Genomic DNA, 20,172 nt, shown 5'->3' with positions numbered 1-20,172 from the left:
CAACTCATTAAGTTTTTATAATCTTTTATTTAAAAAGAGCCAGCAATATAATACAGGTTATGTTATATGATAACATGAGATCATATTTTGGTAGAAAAATAGATGACATCATAACTATTGTGATTAATTAAGACACTTTATTTACAATAAATACCGGCACATGTAGGTGTTTTCAGACACAAAAAAGGACAATAGCCAGAAAAGACTAATATTCTACCAGTAGCCCAACCTTGTTTTCCTAAAGCGGAGGTTATATACTAGCGTCTAAAAACTTTACAGTAAAAAACGTTTTAATATTGAAAAATATATATCTTTGGATTTTTAGCTGCATCTATTCCATTCAAAAACAGATCCTGACTCACCCCTCATTTGGTGGATGTGGACAGTTAAAATAACTACCACAACTCAACACACTTCATGCGATTCCTCTTTTCTCTGTCACTCTTTCTTGCGTAGGTGGATGTACATGACCCCGCTACAGAGCAGTAGGGGCACACAGACCCAGGCCAGGATGAAGCAGTAGCCGAAGTGACCCGTCTTGTTCTCCCAGGAGTCCAGGAGAATCTCCTTGTTGTGCAGAGTGTAGATCAGAGCTGCCGTAAATGCTGTGAGACCTGGGAGAGGCATGCGAGAAAGTTTAGTTGTACTTTTATTTATCCAGAGAGTCTTTTCTATCATGAAACCTATAGGCCCAATTATGTACTGTAGGAAGTCAAACAATGCATCCATCCATCCGTCCATCCATCAATCATCCCTCCAAAATGCAGTTACACCTATTTCCCATTTCACCACAAGGGGGAGCCTATTGTCCACCTCTCTCTGGAGAGTTGATGAAGATTGATTCTGCTGACGTTGTGTCGAGAGTATCTATCAAAACAGCTGGATAACAAGATTCGTATGTGGAAACCGAAGCATAGAGAGCTTATTTCTTAAGTTCATTACCTGCAACAACCTGACACAGGCCAGTAAAGTAGAAGAGGCCCCCTTTAGACATGGTGAAGAGCTGGCCGAGAAACACCAGGAAGGACACGGAGGAGAAGACTACAGACAGCACCATTAGCACCTGGACTGACTGGAGCCACTCTGGAAGAGATTTACATATTTTACATTTATATAGTCATTTAGCAGACGCTCTTATCCAGAGCGACTTACAGTAAGTACAGGGACATTCCCCCCCAAGGCAAGTAGGGTGAAGTGCCTTGCCCAAGGACACAATGTCATTTGGCACGGCGGGGAATCGATCCGGCAACCTTCTGATTGCTAGCCCGACTCCCTCACCACTCAGCCATCTGACTCACTGACATGAGGAAAACATCTCGTAAACATCAAATCCACTGATGTTGTCCGGTTGATATCGTTGTGATATGATCACGTAACTCACTAGGAAAAATCCAATAACTATCATAAACACTGAGGAAAACCTGATGTAAACATCTCAATCACTGAGGAAAACATTACATAACCGTCACATACATTGAGGACAACATCAGATAAACATCACAATGCAGGACAGGTAGGGTGGTGAAAGGGAGGGGATTACTGTGCCTGGGAAAGAAAAAGTGTTTACCTGTCTCTTCAGCGGACGCACACAACCAGGTACCAGAGTCGTTGTCATAGCGACAGTTGTACCAGAGATCGGAACTCTCCATCCCATTCCAAACCCACCAGGACTGAGAAGAGTAATGTGCGTCAACATAAGCAAGAATGCAGGTAAATGAGAAGATGTTTTGTGAGTCGTGATATAGTGATATACTGTACCTTCTCCATGGTTGCAATGAAGAGCATGGCCAGGGTTACCAGGTGTAGCAGGGTCACGAACATCAGCAGGTATGCCATCTTTACAGAAGGTGCTAGTCAAAACAATGACAAAAGTAGTGTTTGTGAGGAATTGTGCTTTTGAAACGAGACATAAATTGCATGAATTAGTTACAGCCAATTTATTCTTTTGTTGACTCGAGTTGCCATTTTGTAAATGTTCCTCCCACTTGAGCTCATTGGTCAAAATCACAGAACCATGCTGTTTTCCCCCCGAAACAGAAATGGAAAATCTAAGCTGGTGAGCACAGGATACTCTGTGTTATGTACAACCACACAGCAAAACAGAGTCCAAGCCAAGGAACTCAATCTGAAACGCCTCCATGACTGGTATATGTGTCCCTGTAATGACACTGGTGTTGAAATAAAAGGGCGAGGTTTGCTCAAATCAAAATGGTGTCAAAATATTTAAGCATAAAACCACAATAAATGTTAAAAGTGGTGTTAAAATAAAGGTTTTACAGAATGGACCGAATGCTAACACATGGTTTTAATTTTAGGCAGCGTAAGTGAAATTATACACTTTAAATTCTGTTTTCAGTCAGCCTAGATTTTTATAGTGGTGGTTGTACTACATCGTGTTCCTGCAGTTTCTCACGTAACACAGATCCAGGGGTCCAAATGTGAAGCAAGAGGGCAAGGAACAGGATGAAAATGCCAGATCTTTATCTTTATGAGAAGTCCACTCTTGGGTGGATGAGAGTAATGGTTGTTATGATTGTCAAATTATACAATTACATGAGATCAGTCCTATTACACTGAGAGTTAGATGGAAAAATAATGTATATTCCAAATTATTTTTTTTGTTTTGGATTTTAAAATGTGACACTAGGAAATATATCGGAAAAAAATATTTTGTTCTATTTTATTTTATAGCAAGGCCCCCAAACATGCTGAGATACGCACGGTATGGCTGTAAAAAATAGTACAATTTCATGATCGAAGTGAAATGTCACATTTGTTCAATATTTCTTTATTAGATTACTACAGAGAGAGGAAAAACATTAACACACCCAAATACTATTTCTGTTGTGCTTCAAAAATAGACTACAATCACTTGGACAACAGTCACTGTTCAACAAACTAAAGCTAACAACTTTATGTCATAAATGTCTACTCACCTTGGGTTGCTTTGTTCCTTTGCTTATATATGAAACAACTTCACCATCGACTGTTGAGCTCTGTAGTAAAAATCTTGCCCCTTTCGGTGGTCCTCTCCTTTCCTCCATGGACACTCCCCCTTTCATTTTTTTCAATCACTCCATCCAACATTTCCAGGAGGTGGAATGCAAAGTTTTTTAAAAAGCAAACCTTAAACGGCCATTTCCTTTCAGTTGAACAGAGCACTCTTTACTCTGGAGGGAGCCTATTACTCTTTACTTTCCCGTCCTTCTTACTCCCTCAGTCCAAAATCTGCTTAAAAAAAGACTCAAGCCAGACCCACCCATGAGCTGTGGAACTGCAAAATCACCCACATGAAACGTTTACACTGTTACACTGTAAACACTCCCTTAGTTCGTTCTCTCTACGAAAGATTATCATGCAATTATTATTTGACTTATCCATCCTTGCTGTTTCACTTAGGTCAAAATTGGAGTGTGTGACAAATGAAGATTTTAGAGGCCTTGTTTACTTGGAGAGCACAGCTACAGTGAGTTGTGAGAGAGACTGAAAGAAAGAGTGTAAGGCTATTTTACATCATAACCATTGTAAAGGGACAGCCTTGGCTCTTGTCAGATTGGTACTGGTATTGCCCACATTACTCGGCAGTACGTTTTACGGCCTTGAAAAGATTTACCGTAAGTTTCCCCCCACCTCACCGGAATGGTATGTCCCGTTACCTAGGTACTTGCTCAAGCCACTTTACCCCACTTGTCCACGCCTGTCTACCGCACCTAGCCTAGCTGGCAGTAGACCGCTTCACTAGCAGCTAGCTAGGCTAGACACACAGCTGGTATGGACCATGTCTTAATTCCTAAGTAACTAGACTATATTAATTTGCATGGTAGCTGCGTTTTGTCTTACAGTTAAGATAATTTCTTTTGGGACCCTGTTGAATGTAATAAATAGCTAGCTAGGCATGGCAGAAGTGCTGCGGCTAGCGTAGCCTCACAGTTGGATTTTTTTGCAAGCTAGTTTAAACGACCCGCTATCGGTTTTCTATCTCACAAGTTAGCGACTAGTCTTGTCAGTTTGCATCGGTGAAACTATAAAGTAATTAAACTATTTGCTTTTCAGGATTAAAAAGCGTCTGTTTTGTTGGTTGTAACATACGGTAGATCGTCGACATTTTATGCAGGGGGATTAAGTTCTAGCAATGCAATGAGAATAAAAACTATTGCACAACTTACTTCTACAACTATGAAGTGCTTGTTCATTAGTCTTGAACAATTATCTAGTTTATGTATGCTACTTGCACAAACTATATAGACGGTGAGCTGATAACAACGAACCTCACCCAAGAACGCTATATAAGGTGTCCTTGTCTTATGACAGACTTATCAATTGCTTTAATCGCCTTGAAGCTTTGCATTACTTGCTGCTGGTGAGGCAATACACAGCACACGGCCAGACATGTAGTATCATTCTATTCAAAGTCGTGCGATGGTTAACAAACATATTTAGGCTCAGACAATCAGGATGATATTTGATTATAATGAGCGATCTATTTGAAAGGCAAAGGCTTTGCTTTTTACAGAGCCTGTTGTCAACTGGTTCAGATGTTTTCCACAAGAGGTGTTGCTAAGCATGCCTCACTTGGATGGTATGTAGTAAAAGGATTCCCTCGTTGTGTGTTGACATTTCCTTCAAGCTAACGGTGTGAGAGCCCGGCGCTATGTAGCCTTGTGTGCCACAGGGTGACTTTGTCTCCGGAGAAAGAAGTTCGCCGATCTGCAGATGCAGCTCCTCTGGACATAAAGCACGATGGATTTTAAAGAGGTAACCATTTAACTCAGGAACAGAGTTTGCTTAATCAAACAAGATATGCCTTCAACCGGAATTTGACTAATCAGCCTTTGATAAGCACTTCTCCCAAGTAAAGTTCAGTTGTACAATGTAAAAGTTGTTTTCGTCAAGTACACCGCTTGTCATCACCATGATTATAACCTTGTTAACTTGTGACTGAAACAAAATGTGACGTGCTTTGGCTCTTCAGATCTAGACAATGGTCAACATGTTTGAGCACGAGTCCCTGTTGTAGAGATGTATCTGGTTACAGTGTAGTGCAAATAGCAGTATATAATTCTAGCTGTAGTGTTTACCATTGACAGGCGTCTCCATGCATTTGTCCTCCACCCATGTATCACGAAAGGGGTATCAAATTCCACCCAGTTTGATATTCTATCAATGTTCAAATTCTTTTCACATTCTATGACAGAATATATTAATCAGCACTGCATGATGAATCCAAATGTATTTTTTTCTTTGTAGTGTGCATTATAGCTATTTTATACTTTATATTTAGTTTATTTTACATACCTGTCCCCTTAGTATTAGTTGGTATTAGTTAATTAGACTCTGCACCTTCATTAGTATAGTTAGACTTGTTTATTTATTTAAGATTTATATTTAACACTCCATGTTAAATGTATGCACCTTCCTGCCAAAGTAAATTTCCTTGTCTGTGCCAACATTCATGGCGATTAAAACCCATTCTGATTCTAAAGATTAATGATGTATTTAACATCATAATACCAATTACTCGTGTGCACGTGTATCTGGTGTCTGTGTGTCTATGTGTGTGTGTGGCATCTCTGTGTGTGTGTGTCATCTGTGTGTGTGTGTGTGGCATCTGTGTGTGTGTGTCCAGGCGAGGACGGAGCTGGACCAGATCGCCGTGCGTCTGCAGGAGGACGGTCTGCCTCCAGGGGCGAGCTCAGAGGAGCGCCAACGTCACCTGTGGCGTCAGCTCCGAGAGGGCGATGAGGCCCTGCGCTCCTCCCAGCAGGAGATGCTGGCTCTGAGAACCCAGCAGGCCAGCGAGATGAAGGAGGTGGGGCTGCCTCGCGTTACACCGTCACACTTTGAACACACGCTTCCATCCAAAGTAACAGGAGGTGAGGAGCCACGATCAGACATCTAGGATTCTAAAACACACTCTTTCACCCCCACCACCACCCTCACCTCTCCACCCCTGCAGCGCTGGGTTCGATATTCCCTATAAGTTACTATGTTTTCAATCTATCCACAACACTGACAACAACACTATCATGATGGTCAGAGAAGTGCGGATGAAACGGACTCATGCACGGCCTTCGTCAGTCATAACAGACTCTGGGTTCGTTATTTCCTTCACAGCACAAACTCTCTCACCCTAAACATCAGATCTGATCCTGGTGCAATAACACAGCATAATAAACCCTGGTTGACACAGCAAGGGCTCCAGACGGCAAGCAGGATCCTGCTATCCGACCCCCCTCTCTGCTCTCTCTAAAGAATGTCTAATGAGTCGTTCCTGCAGCACCTTGCATGCTGCCTCCCTCTGCCTGCTGGAGGATGAGGAGGTCTGGCTCCTGTTACATCACTGACTTCTAATCCGCGGTGCCGTCGCTGCATCTGGGGGCCCTTGTATGCAGTAACAAGGTCAAGGGTCTGCAGAAGCAGATAGAGGACACCCACTTCTTTCTTTTAATAGATGGAAAGTGTATCAACTTCTTTGCCGGCGCTAATGCGGTTTCAGCAGGTTGGTTAGCACCCACATGGTGACTCCGCTGCTTTTAAACCGTGTTCCTCAACTTGCATGTGGGGGGGGGGGGGGGGGGGGGGGGGCTCTTATTAGGTTGAACCACAGCAGATCCCCTTCACCATATCTTGTCTGTCTGTGTCCCGCCATCAGTCTGTTAGAAAATGATATCATCCTCCATGTCATATCCTGTCTGTCTCAGCTAGAGAATGATATCATCCTCCATGTCATATCCTGTCTGTCTCAGGTAGAGAACTACGTGGAGCACATCCGCGGGCTCCTGGAGGAGCGGGAGTCTCTGACTGCAGAGTACGAGCGGGACAACGAGCAGCTGCGTCTGGACCTGGAGCACATCCGGCTCCAGCAAGGTTGGCAGCCCTGTTAGTCTTAAGCTTGGGTTAGCATCCTTGTGTTAGCATCCTAGCAGCAGCAGGCCAGGCCTGGAGGGCAGAGAAGGGGGGTAATAGCAACACCAGCACAGGCAACAACAAAATACTAAGCATGCAGAATACTGAATAAGATATACAGTGTCAATCTACAATACATAGGTATAAAATACCATTCGTCCTTAACATGCTAAGTGTCAACATGCTTCAGGGGGAGTATAAAGAACCCTGGTGTTTACCTATATGACCATTAAGAATGGGAATCTTTTTTTGTACCTCACCATTCGAATCGATTCGATTAGTTTTTTTTGTGCATCGATGTGAATTCGCAAGAAGACTGAATCGCGATTCAAATGTGAACGGATGTTTCCCCCCACCCATAATGGCCATAATCCCACCTCCATGGCCCCCTCTGACAGCTCTCCTCGTCCCCCTCCACAGAGTCCCAGAGGAAGGAGCTGGAGGAGATGCTGATCCAGGAGGGCCTGGGGGAGGTGGGCCTGAGTGGCCCCAGTGAGCAGGTGGCCTACCTGCTGGTGGAGAGGGCCACCCTGCTGGAGAGGCTGGAGTCTGCAGAGAGGAGGCTTGACACCCAGAGCCTCACGGGCAGCCTCCGGGAAGTCCACATGCAGGTAGGTGGATGATCGTGGTAGAGGAGGATTGGGCTTCACTGGGCTGAGGATTGGGCTTCAGGATTGGGCTTCACAAGGAGATGGAAGGGAGTCTGTGTTGGTCACAGCCGCAGTTACACACCCAAAAAAACGCTGTCCAACCCACATTTGAACACAATTCTACGCACCCCCCCTGGCATAAACGCATACATGTGCTCGAGCTAATCAGAGTGACATGGGCTTTGGGGTGGTGTGCTCCTGAAGGAGGAGCTGGATCAGATCCGTCACACCATGGAGGAGGAGCTACGTCAGCAGAGAGAGGTCGCCCAGAAGACCAGAGACACCATGAGCAAGGTGAGGGTGAGAGGGCTCGTCCGAGGGGCTCGTCTGAGGGGCATGGTTCTGCCCCAGGCCTCCTTCTAAACTGGTCACAGCTTCAGGTCACAGGGTGGAGGTCACAGGGTGGAAAGTGAAGTCGCTCCTCTCATGTCCCAGCAGCCCTGGCATGCGTATTACTGAGACCCTGATGTTACATTTACATTTAGTCACTTAGCAGAGGCTCTTATCCAGAGCGACTTACAGTAAGTACAGGGACATTCCCACCGAGGCAAGTAGGGTGAAGTGCCTTGCCCAAGGACACAACGTCATTTGGCACGGCGGGGAATCGATCCAGCAACCTTCTGATTACTAGCCCGACTCCCTCACCACTCAGCCATCTGACTCCCAGTTGGCCAGAGACAATGCTGTCTGTTCCATCCTGGTAGTAGACGCCGACACCAGATTATTTGTCTTTTGTGCTCCTGGTCTCCTCAACAGCGCGCAGGTCAGAGCTCCTGGAAGAAGCTGTTTGGTCTCCGCAGGTCTCCTCAGAGCCCACACTCTGCCCCCCTCGTAGGTCGCACACCGTTCCGTCCCTCCCTGGCCCGCAAACTAACCAGCTAAACAGCTACAGGGCATGTTCACGCTCTCAGGGGATATGAGATGTATGTTTTTGTTTTCTTTCACTTTGAGCTTCAGTTCCGCTACTATTCGTGCATCGAGGACGTTGTCTGTTTTGTGGATGCTATGCATGCTCACCGTGATGCTGTTCACTAGCTAACCCTGCAAGCCTCACTAACTGTTTTCCTTTGAACCTTGTTAAAGATCAAGCAAAGGCGATAACCTGTTTGAAATCCTATTAATACCACATGAGTCATGTCAGTGTCAGTTTGAGTTTGGGCATGGGACGTTCAGTGTTGATTCATGTCTAAAATGACAATACACTTGGGCTTTTTATGTTTTTACTACCTCTGCGGTTACTGCTGGTGGTGGCTGCTGGTGGTGGTTGTGACAAAAGCCAGATGCATGTGTACAACAGCAGCATGTTGACCAGTCTCTGTGTCCGGTTAAGTTAGTTTAGTTGTAATATATTTTGGTCATTGGAAGTGAATGCACATCCACAATAAATTAGAGATGCTCATAATTAGCTGGCAAAAAAAAATCTGGCAATCTCTGTTTTCGTTGTTGAGCAGCAGACAAATTACGGTGTATGTGTATTTGTTTTTGTTTTGTTAATGTTTTTGTTATGTTGTTGTTCATGATGCTATTGGGATTTTTTGTTTTTGTAATTGGGATTTTTTTTTTTTTTTTATGGGTCACGGACACTTGCTCATTCTACATTTTTATCTTGTTGTTAAACGGTTAATGGCCGTTAAAGAGCATCGGTTATCGGTAAAAAAATTATAATAATCAAAATGAGCATTCCTAAAATGAATACATAACAATAAGGCATTAAATTGAAAACAATAAATTGTCCGAAAAGGTGTAAGCTGAAACTTAAGCATATTAAACCTCCAGCCTCCATACATTAAGAACCAAACGGTAACGTCAAAATGACCCGAACCTCCCTGGGCCTCAGGTGCACAGCGAGGACCTGTCCCGGCAGTGTTCAGACCGCCAGCAGCTGGAGCGGGATCTGGACGAGGCGTCCCGCCGGCTCGCCATGGCCCACCTGGACATCCGCAGGCTGACGGACGAGCTGGACGCCGCCAGGAAGAACCACGGAATGAGCGGTACGATCCACGGCACAGGAGTCACTCTCCACATGAACTACCAACACCAAACAACCTGTGTGCTCGCTGTGGTAGCGTTAGTGTCGGTTAGTACAGATGTGTGAGGGTGCTGTATTGGCGCTTGTCTACTGGATAGGGCCAGATGTGTGTTTGTAAACATACGGGTGGAAGGTGAAAGGTCGGTTGGCGGGTGTTTAACGTTGGTGGGTGTTTAACGTTGGTGGGTGTTTAACGTTGGTGGGTGTTTAACGTTGGTGGGTGTTTAACGTTGGTGGGTGTTTAATGTTGGTGGGTCTCAGGATCGGAGCTGGAGAGGACTGGTCAGGAGGTGGAGAATCTGAAGAAGGAGGTGGACAAGCTGAAGCACTGTGGTGAGTCTCCTGCACTGACTCAATCAAGCTTCCTGTGCACCATCTTTTGTTTACTTTCTTTTTTTTCTGCTTCATTGGGTTAAAAACGGTATACAGGGAACGTAAAGGAGAGATGGCGGAGGACAAAACTTCAGTGAAGATGAGAAATTCCTATGACACAGTAGAACATGTCAAGAATAAATCAGCGTGACTTCAGAATATGTCTTGTAGAAAAAAGGAAACGCAAGTCCTGGCATAATTATGGAGCCTGTGTTGCCCCCTCAGACATGATGGAGATGCAGAGAGCGAAGGAGCAGAACGAGAGGCTGGAAGAGGAGATCCGAGTTCTCAGGGAGAGAGTACGCTCCCTGGACTCAGAGAAGAGAACGCTGTCAGAGAAGGTACAGGAGAACCACACTCACAATTCATACACTCGGATTACTCCAGAAGCAACGCATTGACTACTTTTATTACGTCTGTTTTGTCTCTGAAAATGTAAGATGGATGACGCACTGCAAACCAAGTCTACCTACCTGATCTGATGCATATAACTGTAATATGGTGTATTTACACAGTTCCCTCCTATCCTCCAATGTTGCAGGTGACCAGGGAGGACCTTGACAGCAAAGCCCCAGGAGAGAAGACCCCTAAAGAGCTGCAAGACACCCCAGCCGAGGAGCAGATTCATAAGAGGTCTGGATGCTCTCAGCCCTGCCCCTCAGTAGAAGAGATGTATTCTCTCTCTCTCTATTTCTTTATGTCTCTCTCTCTCTGGCTCTCTCTCCTGCTATCTCTCTGGCTCTCTCTCTCACTTCTGTCTCTACCCATCCCTCCATCTCCCTCCTCCCCCTCCCCAGGTGTGTGGCGGCGGTGGAGGACGCCCGCTGCCAGGTGCGGGAGCTGCAGCGGCGCCTGCAGAGGCAGCAGGAGGAGCAGGAGGAGCTGGTGGAGAGGAACGAGGAGCTGGAGGCCCTGCTGGGGGAGACCCAGAACTGCAGCAAGGAGGAGCGCCTGCACCAAGAGGGGGAGCTGGAGGGACTGCACCGCAAGGTGAGGAGGAGGAGGAGGAGGGAGGGGAGGGACTGCACCGCAAGGTGAGGAGGAGGAGGGAGGAGGGAGGGGGAGGGACTGCACCGCAAGGTGAGGAGGAGGAGGAGGGAGGGAGGGAGGGACTGCACCGCAAGGTGAGGAGGAGGAGGGAGGGACTGCACCGCAAGGTGAGGAGGAGGAGGAGGAGGGAGGGGAGGGACTGCACCGCAAGGTGAGGAGGAGGAGGGAGGAGGGAGGGGGAGGGACTGCACCGCAAGGTGAGGAGGAGGAGGAGGGAGGGAGGGAGGGACTGCACCGCAAGGTGAGGAGGAGGAGGGAGGGACTGCACCGCAAGGTGAGGAGGGGGAGGGAGGAGGAGGGAGGGAGGGGGAGGGAGGGACTGCACCGCAAGGTGAGGAGGGAGGAGGGGGAGGGAGGGAGCTGGAGGGACTGCACCGCAAGGTGAGGAGGAGGAGGAGGAGGGAGGGGGAGGGACTGCACCGCAAGGTGAGGAGGAGGAGGAGGAGGGAGGGGGAGGGACTGCACCGCAAGGTGAGGAGGAGGGAGGAGGAGGAGGGAGGGAGGGACTGCACCGCAAGGTGAGGAGGAGGAGGGAGGGAGGGGTAGGGAGGCTCCGCAAAGTGAGGAGGAGGGGGAGGGAGGGGGAGGGAGGGGGAGACCGCAAGGTGAGGAGGAGGGGAGGCACCGCAAGGGTGGAGGGCTGGGGAGTTGATTTAGGGAGAACACACTGCAAGCTTTGAGGAGATGTAATCCTGCTAAACTAAAGTACATCCAAATCCAATGGACACCTGCAAGAAAGCAAAATCAAATCCTACCCTGAGGCCAGAGAAGGAAAATAAAAGGATATAAAACACAAGACAGTGGTAGATGTAGGAGAGAACCAAAACAATGTCCCTGGACAGTGGACTCTATCACGGAATGTGAAAACAGGTGTTAAACTGCAGCTGCTGTCTGGATGTTGTAGATTAGGAGCCTAGAAGCAGAGCTGAACAAGATGGCCGCCCTGGATCCAGCAGTGAGGGATGGAGAGACCAGCAGAGAGACCAGCAGAGAGACCGAGACCTTCACACAGCAGCAGGTGAGAACCTCAACACAGAGGTTTCAATCCAAGATCGTCTTGAAAAAGTCAAAAGGTCAATGTGTGTTATTGGGAATTGGGTGTTAGAATACAGCTACGTTCATGGTTGATAGTGTGTCTTCTATAAGAGAGAGTATACACAGCCATGGTTGTGTGACCTCGTGACCCTGTCCTGGTCCTCAGACGAGGGCCAGCAGCCAGGAGCGGGCCAGCCTGCTGGAGGCCCGTCTGACGGAGGAGAAGGACTGGAGGAAACAGCTGGAGCAGGACCTCAACGCCGCCCAGGCCGCACTCAAGAAGGACAAGGAGGTCAGGGAACACCACCTGGGGTTTACGTGGGCCGGTATGTGTGTGTGTGTGCTGCGTGATGCTGACGTGTGTGTGTGTGTGTGGGCTCTCTAGGCTCTGCAGGTGGGAGAGAGGGAGTTGAAGAACCTGAGGATGGAAGTTCAGAGCCTGCAGACACAGTGCCAGCAAGGCAAGACGCTCATCAAGAGCCTGACCCAGGTTAAAGGAGAGAAGGGTCTTCTAGAGGAGAAGGTGAGCTAAGGCTGGAGGTGGTGGTCAACACACACACACAATCTACACACACACAGTACACAAGTACACACTCCACACACACACACACACATACAGTACACAGAAACACACACTGTGTAGTGTCCCGCACCTCACTTCTTCTCAACGTGCCTTCTCTGTGGCCGGCCCTAGACTATGGAACTCCCTGCCACTAGAGACTAGGCTGGCACCCTCCATTTGTCGTTTTAAGACCAGGCTAAAGACCCACCTCTTCTCTCTAGCCTTTCCATGATTGCTCTGGGGTTTATGTTTGTTTATATTTTTATGGTTTTATTTATAGCACTCTTTCTTTTAAACTGATTATTTTATTTTGTGTACTATTTTTTATAATTCCAATTTTAGCTATTGAACTCTATTTGATTGTGTAATTGTGTAACTTGAACTTGATCGTTGGTCGGTCCTCCCTCGGTCCAGGTGGCCCAGTTGGAGCGCGCTCAGAGCCGCCTGAGGGAGGAGCTGGAGAGGGAGCGGGGGGGGGGGCGGCCGCGCCCAGGAGCAGCTGCAGGAGGGCCGCGCCCAGGCGGACCAGCTCAGGGGACAGCTGGAGCGGGTCACCTCGGAGCTGTCCAGCCTGCAGGAGGAGAACCGCAGTCTGAGGTCAGGGCCGACAGCCAACTCCACCCCGCACCACCTGTTCACATCAGAAGAGGACGGGTGTTCACATGGGACTTCTTAATCGTGGTTGAAGGCTGTGGGCGCCATCTTTTTTCCCCGTGTGTGTGTGTTTATATACTGTGTGTGTATATATACTGTGTGTGTGTGTGTGTGTGTGTGTGTGTGTGTGTGCATGTCTATCCACCAGGGACGAGATGGCTCGTGAGCGGAGACAGATCAGTGACCTCCAGGCCCAGCTGAGCACCTTGGTCCAGGAGAAGCTGCAGGCCCAGGGGGAGAGGGAGAGGCTGGGTCTGGAGGCCCAGGTGGAGATGCTGGGTCTGGAGACCCGGGGAAAGAGAGACAGGCTGGGTCTGGACCTCCAGGTGTCCAGGGAGCAGACCACCAGGGCAGGGCAGGAGCTGGAGACCCACTCTGGGCAGTCAGCCTCTAGCCTCAGCCTGGCAGACAAGACCAAGGAGGATGGCCTTAACCAGGTACTGGACACATCCAGGCACCTCTACCTGTCTGCTGGCATCTTCAGCTAAATGTAGTATAGGATGTTGGTTCGCATGACTAGTTTCCCCCCCCCCCCCCCCCCCCCAAATGTGTTACAGTACACCCCCTAGCGTATTCCATGTGTAATTCAGAATATGTGTGTGTGTGAGAGAGAGAGAGTGAGTCTACCAGTGTATGTGAAAGTCGACCAGTCTGTGAATTCCTTCCTTAAAGATAAGTGCAAGTATCTTGGAATTCTTTAGTCATAAAATAGAAATGGTGTGCGTGCGTGTGTGTGTGTGCGTGCTGTCCCTCACAGCTGTCGTGTCTGAAGCTGGAGCTGTCTCGTGTGCAGGCCACGCTGCAGCAGGAGAGGCAGCTGGCCTCTCAGCACCAGGCCACTCTGCAGGCCCAGATCACAGAGGCCCAGGCACGCACCAAGGTCGAACCACCCTCAGAGTCACCTATGTTTGACCTCAATGTTACCTCAGTACTAGAGAGAGTACAATTTTCTGGGGACATTTTGAGGTGTGCTTTTTATTAATAATTAAATAATAAATTTTATTTTTACTCTATCACCTCCAAACCTATTGTTTAGACTAATATTAAATATCCAAGCATTTGGAAAAATACTTTTTTTATGGCAGAGCAGTGCACAATAGAGTACAGTAGAGTTTAGAGTAGTCCTCATCAAGTACTCATCAATGATGCAAACCTTTTAAAAAATTTTTATCACAAATATATTTTCAACCTTTCGAAACTTTTGGTAGAAAATATTTGTCAAACTATTTTCAATCTATAACTTAATATTTGTAACCTTCTGAAACGTTTTGTAAAAAATATTTTTTAAACCTTAAGGTACTTTTTTTTCATCTTACGTCAATGTTATCTTCATGTCAGCTCAGTATTACCTGAACGTTACCTCACAGTTACGTCAAGCTGTGTAAAAAATCTAAATAAACCTGTCCCCCCCCCCCCCCCAGTGTCAGGACTCTGTTCTGGGCCAGAGGACGGAGGAGGAGAGGCAGGTGAAGCAGGACCTGCAGAGGGCCCAGAGCCTGTTCACCTCGGCAGAGAGAGAGCTGCGCTACGAGAGGGAGAAGAGCCTGGATCTGAAGAAACACAACACTCTGCTGGAGCAGGAGAAACTCAAGGTGCAGCTGCAACATATATCAGTCTGCAACGCCACGACAACTGCCTTGTGGCAACTCGGAAGGATCCGGAATCAAACCCAGTAACCACTGTCCTCTTCCTGTTCTCTTCTGTCCACCCCACTCTCCTCCTGTCCTCTTCTCCTTTCCTGTCCTCTCCTCTCACTCTTCTCCTGTCTCCTCTCCCCTCCTCTCCTCTCACTCTCCCCCTGTCCTCTCCCCTCCTGTCCTCTCCTCTCACTCTCCTCCTGTCCTCTCCTCTCACTCTCCCCCTGTCCTCTCCTCTCACTCTCCCCCTGTCCTCTCCCCTCCTGTCCTCTCCTCTCACTCTCCTCCTGTCCTCTCCTCTCACTCTCCTCCTGTCCTCTCACTCTCCCCCTGTCCTCTCCCCTCCTGTCCTCTCCTCTCACTCTCCTCCTGTCCTCTCCTCTCACTCTCCTCCTGTCCTCTCCTCTCACTCTCCTCCTGTCCTCTCCTCTCACTCTCCCCCTGCCCTCTCCTCTCACTCTCCTCCTGTCCTCTCCTCTCACTCTCCCCCTGTCCTCTCCTCTCACTCTCCTCCTGTCCTCTCCTCTCACTCTCCCCCTGTCCTCTCCTCTCACTCTCCCCCTGTCCTCTCCCCTCCTGTCCTCTCCTCTCACTCTCCTCCTGTCCTCTCCTCTCACTCTCCTCCTGTCCTCTCCTCTCACTCTCTCCCTGTCCTCTCCTCTCACTCTCCCCCTGTCCTCTCCTCTCCTCTCACTCTCCCCCTGTCCTCTCTCCTCCTGTCCTCTCCTCTCACTCTCCCCCTGTCCTCTCCCCCCCTGTCCTCTCCTCTCACTCTCCCCCTGTCCTCTCCTCTCACTCTCCCCCTGTCCTCTCCTCTCACTCTCCCCCTGTCCTCTCCTCTCACTCTCCCCGTCCTCTCTCCTCCTGTCCTCTCCTCTCACTCTCCCCCTGTCCTCTCCCCTCCTCTCCTCTCACTCTCCCCCTGTCCTCTCCCCCCCTGTCCTCTCCTCTCACTCTCCCCCTGTCCTCTCCTCTCACTCTCCCCCTGTCCTCTCCTCTCACTCTCCCTCTCACTCTCCCCCTGTCCTCTCCTCTCACTCTCCCCCTGTCCTCTCCTCTCACTCTCCCCCTGTCCTCTCCTCTCACTCTCCTCCTGTCCTCTCCTCTCACTCTCCTCCTGTCCTCTCCTCTCACTCTCCCCCTGTCCTCTCCTCTCACTCTCCTCCTGTCCTCTCCTCTCACTCTCCCCCTGTCCTCTCACTCTCCCCCTGTCCTCTCCCTTCCTGTCCTCTTCCCCTTTCCTCTCCTCCTGTCGTCCTCCAGCTGTGTGCGGAGCTGAGGCAGACCCAGGCCCGTCAGGCCCAGGCGGAGCAGGGCTCCCAGGGCCAGGCTGCAGAGACGGAGCGTCTGCAGCAGAGGCTGCGGGAGCTGCAGCTGGAGCTGGCTCGCAGCGGACACAGCCTCACTACCAACGCCAGCCTGCAGGAGGAGCTGCAGGCGGAGAGGGCTCGCGTCATCGCAGCCGATAAAAAGGTCTGTTAACAGGCAACTAAGACCGAATGTGCTGGAGCTGTTTTCAGTGGGGATGTCAGTTGAGTTTTTTTGGTGGCGGGGTGGATTGTCAAACTTGCTGTATCCATAAGAGTTTGTTGTTTTTTTGCTTGTTAATGTGTAATTGCATACACTGAAGTGTGTGTGTGTGTGTGTGTGTGTGTGCGTGCAGGTGGTGGAGCTGCAGCAGCAGCTGAAGACGTGTCAGCACCAGCTGCGTCTGGAGGAGGCCAGGGCTGGAGAGACCAGCCGGCTGGAGAGAGACTCCAGGGACATGTCAGACTCTCTCTCTGCCCTGAGAGGCAGGCAGCAGGAGGAGCAGCTGCACAGGTCTCTCTCTCTCTCTCTCTCTCTCTCTCTCTCTCTCTCTCTCTCTCTCTCTCTCTCTCTCTCTCTCTCTCACACACACACACACACTGATACAGTACACACACACACACACTGATACAGTACACGCACACACTGATACAGTACACACCCACACACACACTCTACACTTAAAGTACACACACACACTCTACACAAAGTCTATACACACAGTACGCGTTCGTGTGTTCATAAAGTATAAAAACTTCTAGACTAGTGCAGACAGTCGTTCCCATCCAGTCATTACATCCATCCAGTAATTCCAGTTTCAAATGTATGAAATCCATCTTCTTATGCCCCCCCCCCCCACCCAACGTCCTCACTTCCTCCCCGAGCAGGAAGCTGTTGGAGCAGCGTGAGGAGGATCTTCAGCAGCAGCTGCGCTCCCTGAGGGGGAAGGAGGCGTCTCTGGGCCGCAGCAGCACTGAGCTGGGCCGTCGCTGCCAGCAGCTGGAGGCTCGTCTGGCTGTCCTGGAGGCCGAGCTCAGCCAGGCCAGGGACGAGGTGAGCCCCCGGGGCCGGGGAAAGACACCACGAGGCCACCATGATTGTTTTTCTTTTGACGGTTTGAGACGGTTTGAGTTGCCTTGAAAGTACTCGGTTCTGTAGTTGACCAATGGGATGTATAGTTTTTGTTTGATATGTAGGAGAGTTCTGATTTATGGAATGTGTGTGTGTGTGTGTGTGTGTGTGTGTGTGTGTGTGCGTGTGTGTGTGTGTGCTGGGAGCACAGCAGAGAGAGAGCCAGAGGACGGCTCTCAGGCTGGGGGGAGAGCTGGGTGCCAGTCAGCAGGAGGGGGAGAGACTCCAGGAGGAGATCCAGCAGGTCATCACCCAGCTGGACACACACATTAGGTTAGAGCTGAGACACACTCACACACTTACACACACACACACACACACACACACACACACACACACACACACACACACACACACACACATCCATCAACACACACACACCAGACCAGAATAAAAGTACCATGAAAAGTAGTAACAACAACAACAGAACCTTCACGGTGTGAACTTACAGGATACGCATCATCATCTCTCCTCTCTACAGGAAGCACAACGAGAAACAGTCTCAGCACAAGATCAAGCTGAGGAAGGCCAAGCAGATCTTCCTGAAGGCTACGTCTCAGAGAGACCGCACCATCCACAAACTGGAGAACGACCTGGCCCTGGCCTTCAGCCTCTCCCAGAAGGTCAGCCCGCCCCTAGACATCTTTCCTTATCTCAGTGTTTTGGTGATGACACTATGATTTCGATACAAAATCCTCCAGTGTTGGTTAGCTCACTGGGTAAGAGCGCGTAGCATTGAGGCTAATGCTAACCTGGGTTAAAATCCAACTGAGGCCATTTCCTGCATGTCTACCTCCCTCTTTCCCTGCTTTCCTGTCACTCTTCAACTGTCGTATCAACTGTCCTAAATAAAATAAATCCTCCAATCCTGACTATAGTAGTACAGACTGTTCTGTTTTTGAGCTGTATGGCGACGGTTCTGTGGAGAGTTGTCTGGGTGGGATTCGGTTTTCCTTACCGACAGTTGCTAAACACTAGGGGTGGGAATCTTTTGGTAACACACAATTCGATAAAGAAATCGATTCATGATTTTTTCACTAATTTTTTTTTTTAAATTGTGAATCGATTTGTGAATCGCTAGAAGACTGAATCGTGATTCGAATGTGAATAAACGTTTCCCCCCACCCCTACTAAACACTGCTGTGTGACCTGTGTGACGCGGCGCAGGAGAAGGACTGGATCCGGACGGTGATGGAGGAGAACGAGAAGCTGCTGGTGGAGAGGAGGGATCTGCTGGGGAGGATGAGCGAGGCGGAGGAGCTGGGCAGCAACGGCCTCAGGACCGCGTCCACCGTTCAGCACAGGTACTGACCTGCTGACCCCTCCCTTAAACAGCACAAGTACTGACCCACAGGTACTGACCCACAGACCGTCCCTTAAACACTAGAGAAATATAGTAATATTAAATCTATATGATATCATTTACATTTAGTAGATGCTCTTATCCAGAGTGACTTACAGTAAGTACAGGGACAATCCCCTGAGGCAAGTAGGGTGAAGTGCCTTGCCCAAGCCCCAACATAATTTGGCACGCCCGGGAACCGAACCTGCAAAAGTCTGATTACTAGCCCGATACCCTAACTGCTCAGCCACCTGACACCTGATGTATGAATTTGGAAACGGGGCGTGTATCGATCCTCAATCCTGTATCATGCCTTAATCCCCTGTTCAGTGTTGAACTCATGCTTCTCCTCCAGGGTCAACATGTTAGAGGTGGAGAACAGACAACTCCAGGAAAGAACCCTCAAGTTGTCCAATCAGGTCGGGGCACTGGAGCGCACCCTGAGGAACGTCCAATCGTTTTGTAGCCTTGAGGTACAGAACCAATCAGGCGTGGTCCCTGCCAAAGTCTTGGGAGTTTGTCATCAACTATAAATGTTACATGTTTGTTTTTATTTCCCTCTACTAGGATGTGAAGAAAATGTACAATTCTGAAAGTCTTCTTAATGACAGTACTCTACATACATCAACTATAAGGTAACACTTTATTTGAGTGATTAAAAAATTCCTTTTGATTTGGAAACGCGTTGAAATTGTAAATAAAATGTATTCTGTTCTGCAGCTGATGTTGCTAAGCTGTCGTGTGCTATCTAGACCATGATCTGAAACGGTTGTGTTCAACTCACTCAGACCTGCTTGAACGTGCTTTGATATGTGTATTTTTTTTAACCCTTCGTCTGCCTGTCCTCAGTCTGACATCGGGTGCGTGTGATCCTCTGGGCATCCTGGATGCCATTTGTCGGATGAAGGCCAGTGAGCGCGTGGTGGGGGGCACCCGCACCGCCTTCTCCGTGCCCAGCTCTCAGCCCTCAGAGCTGGGATACCTCAACCTCACCTCCCCCTCGTTCCCTCCGGAGCCTAAAGACCCAGAGGACGGCCTCGGTGTAGCAGATGAGCAGGTATGACAGCAGGGTGGACAGCAGGGTGGACAGCAGGGTGGACAGCAGGGTGGAGCAGGTATGATAGCGGGGTGGACAAGGGAGCAAGTCATAAATCTGAATCGCTGTATCTGCCATAAGGACAGTGGACGCGGGAAATTGACATTTAGTCATTTAGCAGACGCTCTTATCCAGAGTAACAGGGACATTTTCCCCGAGACAAGTAGGGTGAAGTGCCTTGCCCAAGGACACAACGTCATTTGGCACGGCCGGGAATCAAACCAACAACCTTCTGATTAATAGCCCGACTCCCTAACCGCTCAGCCATCTGACCCCTGTGATTGACCTGGTGATTCAGCGTAGTCAAGTTTAAGAGGAAAAATATCCTGCGTTAGACACCTACGGTGGCTGTAAACGCCCCAGGCTGTACTCGCAAATAAACGTATCTATTGGTTGGCAC

At 49.0% G+C, this 20,172-nt stretch overlaps 2 protein-coding genes across 2 annotated transcripts; one reads left to right on the top strand and one right to left on the bottom strand.

Moving 5' to 3' along the window:
* Window positions 1-7: 7 nt before the first annotated feature.
* On the bottom strand, window positions 8-3,228 carry LOC124480635 (epithelial membrane protein 3-like). The gene is made up of 5 exons (XM_047040147.1): window positions 2,937-3,228; window positions 1,759-1,850; window positions 1,568-1,670; window positions 943-1,083; window positions 8-614 (listed from the first exon to the last, which is right to left on the bottom strand). Exons 2-5 carry the CDS (start codon window positions 1,834-1,836, stop codon window positions 439-441), a joined length of 498 nt encoding a protein of 165 aa, XP_046896103.1. The 5' UTR covers window positions 1,837-1,850; window positions 2,937-3,228; the 3' UTR covers window positions 8-438.
* A 455-nt stretch (window positions 3,229-3,683) lies between these two features.
* Window positions 3,684-19,947, top strand: ccdc30 (coiled-coil domain containing 30). The gene is given in 28 exon segments (XM_047040136.1): window positions 3,684-4,755; window positions 5,627-5,809; window positions 6,747-6,867; window positions 7,327-7,517; window positions 7,761-7,850; window positions 8,313-8,387; window positions 9,394-9,547; window positions 9,847-9,918; window positions 10,183-10,298; window positions 10,499-10,590; window positions 10,755-10,947; window positions 11,912-12,025; window positions 12,209-12,334; window positions 12,428-12,565; window positions 13,019-13,093; window positions 13,095-13,201; window positions 13,407-13,695; window positions 14,016-14,138; window positions 14,680-14,850; window positions 16,159-16,368; window positions 16,559-16,716; window positions 17,091-17,256; window positions 17,486-17,607; window positions 17,816-17,957; window positions 18,502-18,638; window positions 19,032-19,149; window positions 19,244-19,311; window positions 19,526-19,947. Coding segments are annotated over 28 exon segments (3,780 nt in total). The 5' UTR covers window positions 3,684-4,740; the 3' UTR covers window positions 19,740-19,947.
* Window positions 19,948-20,172: the final 225 nt, after the last annotated feature.

This window comes from Hypomesus transpacificus, chromosome 18 (assembly GCF_021917145.1).
Source record: "Hypomesus transpacificus isolate Combined female chromosome 18, fHypTra1, whole genome shotgun sequence".
NCBI classification, from domain to species: Eukaryota; Metazoa; Chordata; class Actinopteri; order Osmeriformes; family Osmeridae; genus Hypomesus; species Hypomesus transpacificus.
Note: the sequence above shows the minus strand (reverse complement) of the source record. Positions and strands in the feature narration are given on the sequence as shown.